Source organism: Gavialis gangeticus, unplaced genomic scaffold (genome assembly GCF_001723915.1).
Source record: "Gavialis gangeticus isolate Ggan-Ray unplaced genomic scaffold, GavGan_comp1, whole genome shotgun sequence".
Taxonomy (NCBI): domain Eukaryota; kingdom Metazoa; phylum Chordata; order Crocodylia; family Gavialidae; genus Gavialis; species Gavialis gangeticus.
Window position 1 is genome coordinate 4897391 of NW_017729002.1, and position 17602 is coordinate 4914992.

General features: G+C 41.2%; 1 protein-coding gene across 5 annotated transcripts in view; it reads right to left on the reverse strand.

Annotated features, from left to right (window-relative positions):
- CLEC16A (C-type lectin domain family 16 member A) overlaps positions 1-17602 on the reverse strand; it is a 226372-nt gene that overhangs the window by 121655 nt on the left and 87115 nt on the right. For all 5 annotated transcript variants that reach the window (XM_019507460.1, XM_019507458.1, XM_019507457.1 and 2 more), the window contains 5 exons: positions 15315-15437; positions 10676-10785; positions 10138-10182; positions 7241-7291; positions 3563-3691 (listed from right to left, as the gene is read on the reverse strand). In XM_019507460.1, coding sequence (XP_019363005.1) covers positions 3563-3691; positions 7241-7291; positions 10138-10182; positions 10676-10785; positions 15315-15437 — 458 coding nt within the window. The remainder of the gene's footprint in view (positions 1-3562; positions 3692-7240; positions 7292-10137; positions 10183-10675; positions 10786-15314; positions 15438-17602) is intronic.

Sequence of the window (17602 nt, forward strand, 5' to 3'; positions counted from 1 at the left end):
GCAGGGCAGGCCCTACGAGGAGAGGCTACGGGACCTGAACCTGTTCAGCCTCCACAAGAGAAGGCTGAGGGGGGATCTAGTGGCCTGCTACAAACTAATCAGAGGGGACCAACAGGCATTGGGGGAGTTCCTGTTCCCCCGAGCACTACCAGGAGTGACTAGAAATAATGGTCACAAGCTGGCAGAGGGTAGATTCGGACTAGACATCAGGAGGTGCTACTTCACTGTCAGGGTGGCTAGAATCTGAAACCAACTTCCAAGCGAAGTGATGCTGGCTTCTACCTTGGGGGTCTTTAAGACAAGGCTAGACAATCACCTTGCTGCCACTCTTTCCTGCCATGGCAGGCAGTCGGACTTGATGATCTGCCCAGGTTCCTTCTGACCCTACAAACTATGAAACTATGAAATTTTAACCCCTCTACATTGTACAGGAGAGAGCAAAAGAGATTATGTTAATTTGTTATGAAAAGAAATTGTGCAGCAGAACCTTAAGATATTTAACAAACCTGCTTTTGAACATTTTCATTTCTTATTTAGCTGATACTCGTAGCATAACACTAAGAGAGAATGCTAACACATTTCAATGAAGTATTTCTTATTATTATTCTCAAATACCTCAGAGGAAACTGAATTCTAGGAAACTGGGGTGGTTTTTTTTTTGCTTTCTAAGAATGATACTGTTCAATGTTAAGTGTGATAAAATACAAACCATGTTGCTATGAAACTTAGATGAAATATTTAGAATCAGCATTGATAGCCAAAGTATATTTATAACATTCTTGGAAATGGCTGTTTTACTTCAGAAATAAACATGCCCCCAAAATGCACACACATCTAACAAGATCTCAAGTATTAAGTAGGAAAGTGTGGTTCTCTAGCTTCGTGATCAATTCAACACTTGCAAAGGCAACAGCCCAATATTATAATCCTAGTACCAAAGGACACTCAAATTGTGATTTTCAAAGGAAGAGTAATTTAATGAATGTGATCTTTGGTAGAATGAAAAGAGCTTTAATTAAAACAACATACAAATTTCCCCTGAGGACCTTTATAGCCTCCTTAACTTAATTAACATATTTAAATATGGATGAAAAATCTGTTTGGAATCCTAAAATTATGCAGACTTTTTTTTTTTTTTTTACACTACAATTTCCTCTGCCCTTCCTTACTTTATTTCTTAAGGAGTAGTGTTTCTCCATTCACTGGGCATGTCTACACATGAATTAATGTGCCATAATTCCAGTGCATTAAGTTTAATGCCTGTATAACATTGGCACGTCTTTTAGGTGACACTAATGTCCAATAGAATAATTCTACTGTGCATTAGCCTTGATGTGCCATCATGCAGTCGAGTTAGTCTACTGCACTTTTAGCATCTTGTGTAGATGCGCCCACTGGTACCTACTTCTAATCTCACCCTCTGATTTCTCTACTCACTTCTAAATCACACTGATATTTTAACATGACTGAACTCAAGACTGTTAACTCTCAATTCTCCTATCTATTTTCAAGCCTGCCTTTCACTTGTTCCGAGAGAAGTTTAACAAGCTCAGTCACTCAATACTCTCCTCCTCTTATTCCACTTTCCATCATATAATGATATTCATTCAATCTGTTCTCATGTCCATGATGCAAAAATAACTGCAAATCTAATCCTTTACCTTTGCCTCAGAGCTCCTTGTGGATGGTCTCATTAACTTAACATACGAAAGCTAATCATTTCCCTGCCAGTAATCCAATTGTCATATTTGCCTCAGCTTTCGTTGCAACACCCAGATCTTGTCATTTCCTACTATACACCATTCTTAAGATTCTCCTTCCTCTTGTTCTCACATCATCAGAAACTGACCCCAACTCTGACTTTGCTTGCTGACAACAGAAGGCTATAGGGCTGTTTTTTGCTATGTCTATGAGCAGTGTCTAGTACAAGAGAGCTTCAAGCAACTACTGCAATGCAAACAACAAAAGGATTGATTTCCATGTAAGATAATTACAGATGAACAAAGGAGAGAAGATTTAAAACAGATTATTGGAAAAATCTTAAAGATTCACTAGTTACTGGATACTTCCAGGTCAAATAGTGAAAGCCCAATTCTGTGAGTCCAACTTATTGTCAGGCAAAAACCAAGATGGGAGGCTAGGGCCTGACATTAAAAGCAGTGGTTCTCAACCTTCTAGGACTCAAGAGACCCCCCTCACTGAACTCCAGTCATCCTTCACTGGACTCCAGGTGCCACCCATAACTTTTGTGAATTCAGTGGCACCCAATTTCAAGAATTAGTTTATGTATGACAGCGCTTACCTCCTTCCAGAGAGGCTGGGCAGTGGGGAAATCATCCAGGAAGGGAAAAGTCTTAGCCCGTGCTTATCTGCTTATCTCTTCATAGCTCATGGCACCCTTCAAAGTACCTGAAAGCACCTTGGATACTCCAGCACCCTGGCTGAGAATCACTGCACTGAAGTGTCATGAGCTAGTAACATCAAGAAGCAAGGGTTCAAACTAGGAGTCATAAGTCAGGAGGGAAATCTGGTAAGTCTTGAAATACCTGAAGGGTGATTATAGAAAGCATGAAGATGGGGTGTTCTCTGTGGCCACAGGGGTCAGGACTGTTAGCAATAGCTTCAAGTTGCAACAAAGGAAAGGAGATTAAGAGGAACTTTCTGATTGAGGGTGGTCAAGCACTGGAACAGGTTACCTACAAAAGCAGTGGAATCTCCATCCCCAGAAATTTTCAAGAGTAGACTGGGTAGACACTTGGCTGGGATGATTAAATTGGGGACAATCCTGCCCTGAACAAGGGGCTAGACTAGATGACCTTGCGAGGTCTCTCCTAGCCCTAATTTCCTATGACCAAGAGCATGCGAGTCAGGAGGCTGACATCTGTAAGGGACTGGGACATAGGTGGTTACTCAGATGTAGCCACAAGGCAGAGAAGTCAGGAGCAGGAAACAGGGATCCAGACCAGTCACAAGCCAACAGGTCCAGAGCAGGCAGCTGTCTGTAAGGGTAATCATTGGACTAAAGCCATGATCCAAGCATCTGGCCTGGAGTCAGAAGAAAGCAGATGGCTGTCAGGATTCAAGCTGGAGCTAGGAGCCAGGATTCAGATAAGGCAAGTTCTGTTGAGTAGGCAGACAGGCAATGAATATGTAAGCAGCCATGCCCTCCCAGGCAAATGGGACTAGCTGGAGTTCATTAGGCCACTGACAGCCAGGCCCATTCCTGTGAGTAGGGGCACTGGAGGCTAAATAGCCTGCCTGCTTTCTGGATTCCTGGGTCTGCCAAGTACAAGAAATACAGCATTAAAAACATTTGTGCACTGGGGAGGGTATGAACTGATACAGAGATGAGATTTTCCCCATCTTGAATCTTACAATGCTATTTCTAGGCCAATTTATTTGTAGAAAAACAACACTTCAAGTGTGCAAGAACAATAATAATTTTAACTGTTTAATTTGTTTTTCATGTAAAAAATATTTGTCCATGGAAGGTGAAGGCTGACGATTGTTTAGAAAGGTCTTTTGTATTATTTCAATATGGGGGAAAGATAGGCTTACTCACTCTTCGTGTTCTTTCCACATCTCCACATGGCAGTCTTTTCACAAAATCAATACCAGTTAGTGGAGTCCCCGTTGGAGGCAGTAGAATAGAGGCATCCATCATCAAGTACTCTACATTCATGGGTTTAATCTGTAGAAATAATTTCATGTTTAACATGCAATATGGCAATCAAGTTGACACTTTTACTTCCAAATACAACTTCCACTTCTAATACAAACTACAAAACCAGCATATAGAGTATTTCAAGAACCCCAGATATGGTGTATCATTTAAGTCAAAGTCTAAACATTGACAATCTTAATTTGTTCAATTGTCAAGATAAAAAACCCTAGATTAATAGAATCCCAAACTCTATATATTTACAATTTAATTTCTGGGTACACTGGAGTACACTGACAGTACGTCAAAGGGTTCTGAAGAAAATGAAGCAAGCATTGTATTGGGCAACACAAGGTAGCCAAAAAATAACTGGAAGTAGTGCTATTGATTTTGTGATGGCTTGCTCTAGATGTGGTAAAACAAACCAGAGCCGACAGACGTAAGGATTTAAGCACTATAATCCACTGTCTTCCCAAAATAAATTATCTGGAATTCCTCATTGCAAACAAAGAACTGACTTGGCTTAGAATTACATCTTTAGAAGTAACACACCTTAGGAATCTATAATAATGACACTTTGTCCTGACTTCCTCAGAAATTAGATGAATAGTTCAGGTTGATCAAAGAGAGAGAGAGCAATGACAACATATACGAAGTCACATGAATTACAATAAATACATTCCAGTTCAGTACAAAAACCTATGGTGCTTTGATAACTTTGTTTGTTTGTTTTTTTGCAAACAGCCACAATCTGAGTATTGCCAAGATGCACACCTAAGACTAAAGCTGCTCAGGAAATAAGCCTGGTGGATTTAATACCACAGGACAAAACACAGAATTCTAAATTAATGATAGTGCTATTGTGAATGTGAAACCATAAGCAATGCAAAGTCCTGATAAGGTGAACTAGATACCCTGATGATAAAAAGGGAACACCAAGCTGATCACGCTTGTCTAACTGATAAAAGCAACCAGAGTTCAAAAGAAAGACGCTAATAGTTTCTATGGTCCTGACCTGACAAGCTGAAGTAGAGAAATGGTACCACATTACTCAAAATACTAGTTCAGTCTCTATTTGAAATCCTATCTGCTGAGGATAATGCAATGGCAGCTTTTTACTTCTCTTAGCCCAGTCACACACAGGGTGAACTGGATTCAGTTCCTCTTTCCACTTAAAAGGAATTGTTTACCATGTACAAATCATTGACACGTGCAATCCCATTAAAGGCAGAGTTGCACAAGCTCATAAAACCTCAACAGCCTCCATTACTAAAGATCGTACTTCCCTGTTCCAGAACAGTTTTACTGTGATATAGCAGCCAAGATGTTTCCAAGCATGTTCAGTCACCTGCTCCTCCTCCTCATGTGCTCCAAACCTGGAAGTGTACCAGTGAAATAACTCTGAACAGAAGGATGATCCTGGAGTGGCCTCAACAATGCTCTTCCCAGGTTTACAGCGTATGAATAGAAGTACACAAGCAGGGCATACATGGAAGCATCCTGGCTGGGATACAATGCCAGCATGTCATAAACACACCCTCAGAACCCAGTCCTCTCAGTTCCACTAATGCGAATCAAGCAGTACCAACAAAATCAATAGGATTACATCCAATACTGATGGGAAAAAAGAATCTGGCCCTCATATTGCATTTGAAGGAATTAAAAAAAAGTGTAGTAGTGTACTCAGCTCATGACATGAAATTAGAGAATTAAACAAAAGAAACACCCAGCAGTGTTTTTTGTTTGTTTTTTAACATACAAATTAGAACCACATTACTGGTTTTAGAGACTTACATTTCAGATTAGTTATGTCAATATTCCACAGAACAGACTTTTTTTCTAAGGTTTGTCCTGATAGGCTCCCCCACCCCTCCTTCAACAAAAACTAAAATTCTACATTTTAAAATACAAATGATCAAATTGTTTAGCCCTCTGCTACTAACAGGGAAAAATATTAGTGATAATAGTCAAAAAAGCCTGGAGTACTGTTTTAACAACACAGAGACAATGCAGCTATTTAAGAAAATATTAACTATGTTAAATTAGTTAAATATCAATTCTCTCCAAAATCAGGTTTGCACTTTGAGAAGACTTTCTCCTCTAGCCAATGTTAAGCATAGTAATATCAGTTCCCATTAATGCTATTGCTTAGATCACCAAATCATCTGTAATTATCAACTCGTGGGCAAGCTGGTCAAGATTCTGGAGCGGGCTTTACATAAGAAGTATAACAGGACGGATCAATCCCTTGCACCAGTACAGGCTGGAGACTGACTGGCTGGCCAGCAGCTGTGCAGAAAAGGACCTAGGGTTACAGTGGACAATAAGCTGAATACAAGACAACAGTGTTCCCTCGCTGCAAAGAAGACTGCAGTGGTAGGTGTGTTGACAGCAGGTCAAGGGAAGTGATTATCAGGGATCCTAGTTTTTTCTGATTTAAAACAATCCCCAATTTTCAGTTTTAAAAAAAAGTAACCCCAAATTTACATTTTTGTGATTTAAATGAAATACCCAGTTTCATTTATAGTGCTTACACTGGGTGTTTCATTTCAATTATGGAAAAAAAATGTGGATTTGGGGTTACTTTAAGTGAAAATTGGGGATTGTTTTAAATCAGAAAAAAAAACAGGATCCCTGGTGATTATTCCCTTCTTTTCAGCAGTGGTGAGGCCATACCTGGAGTACTGTGTTCGGTTTTGGGCCTCCTACTGCAGAAAAGAAGTGGACAAATTGGAGAGAGTCTAGCAGAGGGCAATGAAAATGGTTCAGGGGCTTGGGCAAATGACTTCTGAGGAGGGCTGAGGGAACTGGGCTTATTTAAATCTGAGGGGGGATTTGATAGCAGCCTTTAACTACTTGAAGGGTAGCTCTAGAGGATGGAGCTAAACTGTTGTCATCAGTGACAGAACAAGGTCTCAAGTTGCAGCAAGGGAAGGTTAGGCTACATATTAGGAAGAATTTTCTCACTAAGATAGGAGTAAAACACTGGAACAGGTTACTCAGAGAGGTGGTGCAAGCTGCATCCTTGGGGGTTTTCAAGACCCAGCTAGACAAAGCTTTGGCCGGGATGATCTAGCTGGGGATGGTCCTGCTTTGAGCAGGGGGTTGGACTAGATGACCTCCTGAGGTCCCTCCCAACCCTAACTTTCTATGATTCTAACACTTTAAGAAGAGATGTATGCTTTTAGGTGCTATTTACTCATTATGATTCCATTCCCTATTCAAGGAGAGAAGTACTTACCCAAACTGGAATCCTGCATTGAAAGTAGAGTTATTGGTTATTTATTCCTACATTATATATTCCTAAGAAGAGGAAAGTAGGATGTGAAAAATCCTTCTAATTGTTTCTACAGTTAAGCAGTTCCGCAGTTCCTAAGGGATAAGAGGTAATCTCCATATATGATTTTTTATAATACCTGGGGGGGAAGGGGAGGGTTAATGAAACCCTGTCAATTTTTAGGTAGAGGAGCTACATACACGCACAGTATTGAGAGCAAACAAAAACACACAATTAAAGACAAACATATTAATTTCTTCCAATTCAAGAAACAAACACTTCACTGTTTCCTAGTTACTCACTGTCATACTCCGGTATTCATCTTCAAACATATCTAGAAAAATTTCTTCTCCCTTTAAAAAAAATGAAATATTTGTTTCTCATAAAAATGTATGCATTATAAACACTTGCTCATGCCACCTATTTTTCTTTACACATTTACCATAGGCCACTAATAAATTAAAAACCAAAACAGAAATCCTGTATCATCTTTCAGCGATTCTTAAAACTCTCCTTAGCTAACAAAGGGATAAAAGTGCGGTGTTTGTTAATCATTTTGGAATATTTAACATGACATCACAGTTCATTACTTAGGAGTTAAAATGTCCAAAATGCTCATATTTCAATCCTCATCTTTTACTTACACTACACTGAGAGGAATGAAGTGTTGGAAATGTGTTGTTTTGGGTACAGACAGATTTTACAAATATATTATCATCAAATAAAATAGGGCATGAACTGTTACCATGCAACTGTTATGGCTGCATGCAATCTTCAGCAGGGGGGAGGAGCAGCTCATATCATAGCTCCATGCCCTCATTTTAAGGATTTGGAATGATAAGGAAATCCCAGATGATCTCAGGGACATCATGATTGTGACAATCTTCAAGAAAGGAGACAAGTCTGATTGAAAATTAGAGACTGCCTTGCTGTCCACCACAGGAAAGATCATTGTAAGAACCCTCCTGAACCATCCCCTTCCCCTTGGTAAAGAACTCCTCCCAGAATCTCTGTGTGGGTTTAGGGCATCAAGAGGCACAACTGACATGATCTTCACAGCTCACCAGCTGCAGGGAAAAATCCAGGAACACAAATCACTTTACATGGTTTTCTTTGACCTCATGAAAGCCTTTGAAAAGCGCTACGGAGGAGCTTTCTGAAGTATAGATGCCACAGAAATAATCACCATTCTTTTCCTGCTCCATGATGGTATGTGAGAGGTGGCTCTCAGTAACAAATCTATCACAGATCCCTTTGAGGTTATGATGGGAGTTAAGCAAGGCTGTGTCATCACTCCAATGCTCTTTTCAATATTTCTTAACATGATCTGACCACCAAACTTCCAGTCAGAGTGGAGCTGAACTACTAAATGAAATGGTGTACTGCTTAAATTCAGCTGACTCAAAGCCAAAACCAAGTTCACCCCAACCTCAAATCATCAAGCTCCAGTTTGCTGATGATGCTGTAGCATGTGCTCATTTGGAAGCAGACATTCAGGCAGTTGTTGACATCTTTACCACGGCATATGAGAAAATGGGACTGATGCTTAATATTCAGAAGACTAAAGGTCCTCCATCAATAGTAAGTCAGATTCACGGTGAGACTGGAGAACACAGAGTACTTCCCATACCTCAGAAACTATGTCTCTCGGAAGGCTGACATCAACGAAGAAATCCAACATTGCCTTAACTGAAGAAGTGCAACCTTTGGACAACTGAGAAAACAGGTGTTCAAAAGGTCACATCATCAGATCTGAAACCAAGCTCATGGTTTATCAAGCAGTTGTGATCTCCACCTTACTGTACTGAGCTGAGAGACAATATACAGGAGATCCCACAAGTCATTACAGAAGTACCACCAAACTGTGTCTGCAGAAGATCCTTCAAATCCAGTGGGAAGATAAACTCACCAACATTAGTGTCCTCTTGCAAGCAAATACCACTAGTATTGAGGCAAGGATCATCCAATATCAACTTTGCTGGGCTGGCCATGTCATCTGGATGCCCAACTCCAGACTCGCAAGGCACGTTTTATTCTTCCAGCTCAGTCAGGGTGTATGCTCAAGAGGAGGGCAGAGAAAGCACTTCAAGAGCGTACGCAAGGCCAACTTGAAAAAAATGCAACAGACATCAACTCATGGGAGGCTGCTTCTGCCCAGGACTGCCCCAAATGGAGGAAGGGTCTGCTGAAAGGATCTCAGTACTTTGAAACATTATGACAACACAAGGAGGTGAAAGAGCGGAAGTGCAATAAATAGTGTGTCATGAGCCAAATCAAGAATATGGAAGCACCCACCCTGTATGGAAAGATGTGCAGCAGAATCTGTTGATCCTGTATTGGCCTTGTCAGGCATCTTCAGACCCACATATAAGACAACCATGGAAGACAATCAATCACTCTCAACTGCAAGGGACTGCTGAAGATGTCAACCTTTGCACATGTCTACAGCAATGCAAGCATAGCAAATCTGTTGTAATGTTAATTACATGCAATGTTAATTGAACAAAACAGGGTTAAAATTAATGATACAGCTCACTCGCATGGCCTCAGGAGCATGCAGAGGTAACAGTTGCATCATGACGGCTGATGTGTGGCTTGGAGTAGGAACTCCTCCTTCCCTATTAAAGTGGTTAAAAGCTATGCCTGTGTATAGCCTTAAATGGTGAAAGAAGAAATCTTTGAGACACTAAGGGGGAAAAGGAATGCTGAGCAAATAGTGCCATAAATAACCTTGTGTCCGATTAATTCTGAAAGTCTGATAAGTGAAGTTTTGTGTTTCAGATTTGGGTCAATGAAACAGGAGATAAATGCAAACCCTATATGATACAGACACGTACTTTGACACCTCACCTGAATTTTGGCCTATAATCCAAGTCCAAGCTTCTGAACCGTTTCCAAGGAACACCTGCCGGTGTAATAATTCCTTCTGTATCACAAATATGGAGTTCCTCCCTCACCTCAAAACTTATGCAGCCTGGTGGCTCAACATGGACAAAACTCTAACCCCCAGTATTAAATAGTATCTTTCTTTACATGTTTTATATAAGCACAGAAAACAGAATATATATTTTTACTCACATATGCCCACACACAGAAAGGGAGAAAAGAAAGCAGGGAGAAGGATATTCTACACCACATTGGAAGATGGAATATTTATAGTAAGACTATTATTTTTATCCTTAAATTCATAAATACATACCTTATAGAAACGCCGAAGGAGATGAACGCTTTCTTCTCTGGCCCCCTAAGAGGAGTGCATAAACATGGAACATCAGTTATGTTCCAATTAAATAATCAATTTACTATCAATCAACCTAAAACATTCAAAAGAAAGCTTGTCCAGTAAATAGGTTTTAACACCACAGCCCACAACCTGCAGTCGCAAAATCCTTTTAATCTAACCAAACTTAGTTTCATATCAATTTATCACTTGGGTTTAAAGGCTACTTAGATGCATACACTTTGGGCCCACAGAGTGCACAAAATAAAGCAACAGCAGAACAGAGAACTTCGGGTTCTAACTTCTAATTCTTCAAATTAATTATACAAGTCTACCTAAATGAAACTGGTTTAGTAGTTAAACTTAACAGGACAACTATTTACAGTTTTAGCTCATGTCCAGTTGTTATGATAACCACCCTTAAGTATTGGTCCTGTAAGCATCAAACACTGAGAACTCTTCCTTAAGAAAGACAACCTAGTAACCATTTACCAATCCAAGTATACAATATAACTACCTCAAGGCAAGCAAGATGAACATCTTTTATAATACTGCCACTTTTAGATAATACCAGCTGCTTAAGTAACAGACAGCCAAGTTCTAATGTTGCCAAACGGATTCTTCCATCTAAAGAAAGAAAAATTATTAATTCCAGCATACAGGGTATTTATTCATTATCAGAAACTTTTCATGAGTTGCCTCCTTTCCCCCCCCGCTTCAAACTGCCACATACCATATTAAACTGCACTCACCAGTGCCACACAGCACCATACCATGTTTTCTTAATAAGCACGTAGGCACCAAGATTATAATCTTGCAAAGCACCCTATATCAAAGATCATTTTTGTCTTTGGTAAAAGTAATCTGTTAAAGGAAAACTGTCCTCTAGAGTGTGTAAAATGCTACTAAAAGCGAAGTGTTTTGACTTGGAGCTAAGCCAGACTGCATCAAGTAACAGAAGTTTAAAAAGTCTGGGGAAGGGAGCCAGATAACTCTATTCCCTAGTTGTTTTGTATGGCAGTAGCCTTTGGGACCCCAGTCACAGACCATGACCCCAGTGCTGTCTGTAGGGGGGTGGCGAATCAGGGCGACTGCCCCAGGCCCCATGCTTTGGGGGGCCCCACAGAGCTGGACAGAGTGGCCACGGTAACTGAGTCGCCACCTCCACATCCGGCCACTTGCTAACCTCCCTCTCCCCCAATTGTGGTGGCAGCTTCTTCACATCCAGTGAACGCGAGATCAGGGCAGGGGCAGGGCCCTGCACAAGCTGATTTGCCCTGGGCCCCACACCCTGCTTGAGTCAGCTCTTCATGACCCCCCCCACCAATGCTAGAGGCTGCACAAATACATAACAGACTTCCTTTACCTTGAAGAACTTATACATAGATATAAGAATGTGTGTGGATCCAGGCATATTGGATGAACAAGCAAAGACAACACTGGTCAGTGCAACAGTTTGTAGTGTGGGCCTACCAGCTGACCAATTGTTGGCAACATTTTTCTAGAATTTTAAGGAGAAATTGGAAGTAGGATAAGGAGTTTATGGTGTGTTCTTCCTGTGAATGAGGATAACAGAGTGGAAGATAGGAGTGCTGGCTTGAAAAACTGATAAGTAAAAGCAGTACAGGTTGGCATCACTGGCTGAGCAGTTGTGAGCACTGATATCCAAATAACTTATGGAAAACAGGAAGGAGGACGATAGCCTGTGAGTGGCCTTAAAAGCAAGGCAACTGATGTTTGACATGATGGAAAGGCGACAGCAGCAAGGATAATGTAATGAGCCTGGAAGAATATTAATTAGAAATGCGGTTGCAAGACTGAGGGAGTCAAAACTACAAATGCAAGATAAGAATTGGATAAACACTCATGTTAGAATGAGGACCTCATATAATAAAGGTTTTGCTGAATAAAACGTATAAGATTCACATGCGGCCTCTATATGGGTATCTAGGGAGAGCAGGGTCAAAGCAAACCCTCAGGCTGTGCATGACTCGGGGAAGATAGTGATTTTGTTCAGAATTGAGACTGTTTTTGGATTTTTGGAAGCAATTGGTCAGTAGCTCTGCTGTGACCACACTCATCTAAAAGTAACAGCTTGCATTCATGAGCAGATATCAGAAGAACCAAGACTTTATACAGAAGGAAATGGTTTTGGAACAGAGGTAACCCAAGTCATGAACATAGACTCATATTTATGTGGTTAGTTATGATTAACTATAAGGAAGTAGGGCTGGAAGGGCCCTTGCAAAGTCCAGTCCCCTGATCAAGGCAAATCACCTGTGATTAACCTATTCCAGGCCAAGTGTCTGTCCAACCTACTCTTGAAAATGTCCTGGAATGGAGATTTCACAACCTCACTAGGTAGCCTGTTCCAATGCTTGATCACCCTCACGGTAAGGAGGCTCTTCCTAACCTCCAACCTAACAATTTCCTCCACTTCATCTTGAGACCATTGCTCCTAGTCCAGTATCTTACAGCAACAGAGAAAAGGCTATCTCCTGCCTCTCTGTAACCACCCTTCAGATATTTGAAGGCTTATAAAATCCCCCCCTCTATCTTCTCTTCCCCAGACTAAGTAACCCTAGTACTTTCAGTCTTTCCCCATACATCATGCTCTCCAGATCTCTAATCAGTTTTATTGTTCTCTGTTAGACTCTTTCCAATCTCTCCATAGGCTTCTTGAAGTGTGGGAGCCTAACCTAGACAGTACTCCAGCTGAGATCTCACCAGTGCCAAACAGAACAGGAGAATCACTTCCCTTGATTTGCAAGTTGTATGCCTGTTAACACAACCCAGTATGCTAATGGCCTTTTCTTGCAAGAAGAGCACACTATTGGCTCACACTCAGCTTATGGTCTACTATAACCCCTAGGTCTTTTCTCTGCAGCACTGAGTTCAGAGGCACACCTTCAAAAGTTGTAGAGGGAGAAAGAATGGATCAAAAAAGATAAAGCCAACTGAAACCCACCCCACCATTCTCCAGAGCATCTGGAGGTGTGTTGAAAGGGGAAGGGGAAAATAAAATAGGGATGAAACAATTCAAAATCCCTAAAGCAACACCCCTGGGCAAACTGTATTATATCCTAAGCTTAAGAGGGTCCAGAGAAGGGCCATGTGTATGATCAGGGACTTGCATGGTAAGCCATACGAGGAGAGGCTGAGGGATCTTGGACTCTTCAGCCTAAAGAAAAGAAAAAGGCTAAGAAGGGACCTGATTGTGGCTTACTGCTTTATCAGAGGTGTACATCAGGGGCTCAGTGAACAAGTGTTCACCAGGGCGCCCTGGGGGAAAGCTAGAAACAATGGCCATAAACTCCTGGAAGATAGTTTCGGGCTAAAACATTAGGAAAAACTTCTTTGCAACTAGGGTGTCCAGATTATGGAACAAGTTTCCCCCAGAGGTGGTGCAATCATCTAGCCTAGAGGTCTTCAAGAGAAGACTGGATGGTCACCTGGCTGGGGTCACCTGATCCCAGATGTTCTTCCTGCTCATACAGCGGGCTGGACCCGATGATCCTTTGGGGTCCCTTCCAGCCCTATGATTCTATGATGGAATGGACATGCTTTTTATTTAAATAGAGGGGAAATAAAACATACCCCTTCCTTCTGCAAGCATATGCAGTCTCAGAACATGTGGCTTGGCACAGCTTAACACCTTGGACAGATGTACTATTTGAAGTGCACTCTGAATTCAAAGCACTCCAAATTGGAGTGAAATTTGGAGCCGCAAGAAATCGAGGAAAGCATCCACACCTGAGGATAGGAAGGTGATCCAGGCAGATCTGGACAGACTCACGAAATTGGCAGATGAGAACCTGATGGTGTTCAACACTTAAAAATGCAAGGTTCTCCACCTTGGGAACAAAAACCAGCAGCATGCTTATAGGCTTGGCAGTGCTATGCTGGCTAGCACTATGGATGAAAAGGACTTGGGGGTCATGATTGACCACAAGATGAACATGAACTTTCAGTGAGATGCTGCAGCTAGTAAAGCAAGCAAAACGCTGGCTTGCGTCCATAGATGCTTCTCAAGCAGATCCCAGGACATCTTTGTCTCGCTTTACTCGGCCTTGGTGAGGCCGCAGCTGGACTACCAAGTCCAGTTTTGGGTTCCACAATTCAAAAGGGATGTAGAGAAGCTTGAGAAGGTGCAGAGGAGAGACATGTGCACGATCAGAGGTCGGGAAAACAAACCTTATGATGAGAGGCTGAGAGCAATGGGCTCAGGGGTGATCTGGTGGCCACCTATAAGCTTATCGGGTTACTCATCAGTATCTGGGGGAATGACTATTCACCAGAGCCCCCCAAGGGATGACAAGATCGAACAATCACAAACTCCACTGTGACCGGTTCAGGCTGGACATAAGAAAGAACTTCTTCACTGTGCGAGCCCCCAAGGTTTGGAATAGGCTGCCACCAGAGGCAGTTCGAGCACCCACTTTGAACGCCTTCAAGACACATTTGGATGCTTATCTTGCTGGGATCCTATGATCCCTGCTGACTTCCTGCCCCTGGGGCAGAGGGCTGGACTCGATGATCCTCTGGGGTCCCTTCCAGCCCAAATGTCTATGAAATCTATTAAATCATCCCCATAGACTGTCACTTAAACACACAATTTTGAACCTAAAAGAAAATTTTTAAAAAAGATTGAAAAATTTGCAGCCAAACAAATGAAGGTCAATTTCCTAGGAATAGGCACAAGGTTGTAAAAATTTGTATGTGGAGTTAACCAATACTTTGAGGAGACTATTGAGGCAAATTGAAATATTTCAGCACACTGATTTGCAAAATTAGATCCTACAGTCATTTACAAATGGAAGCTCCCTCTCTGGTCATTGCTTGCTGAATGGTTTGCTTAGCAACACAGTAGTATGACAGACCTCCCTGCTCCATCTTGAACACAGCATTAATTACTCAGATAAAAATGCAGCGACTCCAATGGAAGATGACCATTTGTCTTTCGCAGGCAAGATGTCCATGTTATCCAAGTAGTATGTGGTAGCTGGAAACTGTGGTAGCTGGAAACTGTGTAGCACCAAGTTCCTTCCCCAGAAGGATAAAGGACCTGATAGCCTTAATGTTAAGGGTACTAAGTGCCATCTTTTCATAGTTTATAGCTACACAAAAGTCAGCTGAAGTGATCAAAAACACTCTACCTGGTTGAGCAGCATAATTCATTATCCTGATGAGCCTTTCTGCAAGCACGTGGTTGTATGAGTTTCTCTCTTCAGCATGCTCTGTTGGAAGCTGAATTCTCTCCAGTTTGGTTGGGTCAATTCCTTTTGGGGGAAGTAAGAACAGCTGTTATGACAAAACATTATTAAATTGGAACAGTCACTTTGACGAGGCAGAACAACATAACTGCTAGTATTACTGTTACTTCTGAATGCCTAGAGCTTAAGACATGGAAGCAACAAGAGACTGGACAAGGTATACCCTTACAGATTGGGATTTTAGAAAGATCTTAAGGGATCTCGAACTCCATTGGAATATATTTAAATACCTAAATACCTTGGATTCCTCTAAAAATCCCAGACTCAAAACCTATTTGTATGCAAACTGAAAATAATTTTATCCCATAATTTTAATTTTATCCCATAATTTTAAAGGTGTAAAACTTGAAAACTGAACTTAAAGCACAATAAAACATTGAAGATGCCACTTGCTACCAGCTGATAAGTGTAGTAGTCACAAACGAAGTCCAACTTAAGAACACTTGTAGAAAGAGGCAGTTAGTTGTGGCAGTCTCTCGTTCGGCAGAAGGCAGGGCAGGCTGCCACTTTAAACTATAAAGTGGCAGCCTGCCCTGCCTTCTGCTCAAGAACAAAAGGAATGGGGGTTTTTTTTGCTAGGTGGTAAATTGCTTTAATCCCATCAACCAGCTATTTCACATTTTGGAGTTCTGATCAACAGGCCTTCAAATCAGGTTGCCTGTACCCCTGGAAACTCACTGGCTTTTGCGTCAGCATATACCAAGAAATTAAGAACATGTCTTTTCAAGCTATTCCTGTAAAATGGCAAGGCTATTTCTCAGAACTGGCTGGTTCTCAGAAGTCTGGGTACAGTAAGACCCTTTATAATAATAAGAAAATGCTTAGGGCTGCTGAAGTGTTCATGGTTCTTTTTCTGAGCAATTTTAACAAAGACTGCTCCCAAAGACAAAAATGATGTACTCCACTTATTGAATTTCTAGTGTTCAAGTGAGTTGCTAAACATTTAAGATCATTTGCAATGCTGTATACTTAACTACTTTTCTCTTTATTTACACGTTTTCGGAAGAAACATTTTTCAGTCTCACTTCATATCCAGACCAGACAAAAAACACTTACGGTAAAATGTACATATTTAATTTGTGGCTGCAACAGGGTAAGTTGTGCTCGGCACTGTATAAAGCACAGATGTTTTAGAACAGCTTTGGATATTACTTTTGCAAACACAACGCCCACCATAACTGGCTGGTGACATTCAGTCTTTGCCAGACACTTTGAATACTGAAGCAAGATTAAGGCATACAAAATTGTTCACAAGGAGCTAGTCAATGTCTATTCATTTTGAAGTACTAGACCAGGGGCGGGCAATTATTTTGGGCAGAGGGCTGCTTACTGAGTTTTGGCAAGCCACTGAGGGCCCCATGACAGGCAGCCCAGGACAGATAAATATTAATTTCCTAAATTTTTTTAGAGGCCCCGCAGGCTGGATGGAATGGCCTGGCAGGCTGCATTTTGCCCACCCCTGTACTAGACAATACTGCAAAAAAGAAAACAAAAAAAGAGAAAAAAAGGCATATTTGAGAACCATTTTTTTTTTTTTTTTTTTTTTTTTTTTTTTTAAGTGTTCTATAAATACCATAATGGCAGTACAGGATGTTTTGAGGCCCATTCACTAGCAGAACAGTCTAGTTCCCATACCACTGCTGATGACGACAAATGTCTGCTATGCAGAAGTTAGGTACTTTCTTCAGCAGTGATCTTCAGATCGTGGTGACACAGCACCCTGGCATGCCTTGAAATCTTTTCAAGGGTGTTGCAGGTGCCACTCAGTGTTTGCATTATTAGGTGTGCAAACATGATTTACAAAATCAATTCAGAGCTTTCAAATACAAAATTATCATTTTAAAAACATTTTGAACTGTTGTGGGATTGCCCTGAACCAGCAATATGATGTAACAGGATCCCAAGCAAAATATAACAATTGCGCTTCCTACCATGTAGCTATGCCATGGCAAAAAGAAAAATTGTTGTGATTCCACATCAGATCCCATCACATCTTCACCTGAATGTCTGACAGAGCCTAACTTCAACTTGAAATTCTTCCTACACTTTTGCATTATCACTTTGTCCCAACGCTGCTAGCTAGCAAAAACCATAAGTGATGCTCCTGTAAACAAAGCTTTCCTAGAAACTTCTGTAGAAGTAACCATTTGATATTATCCCCCTACCTCCAA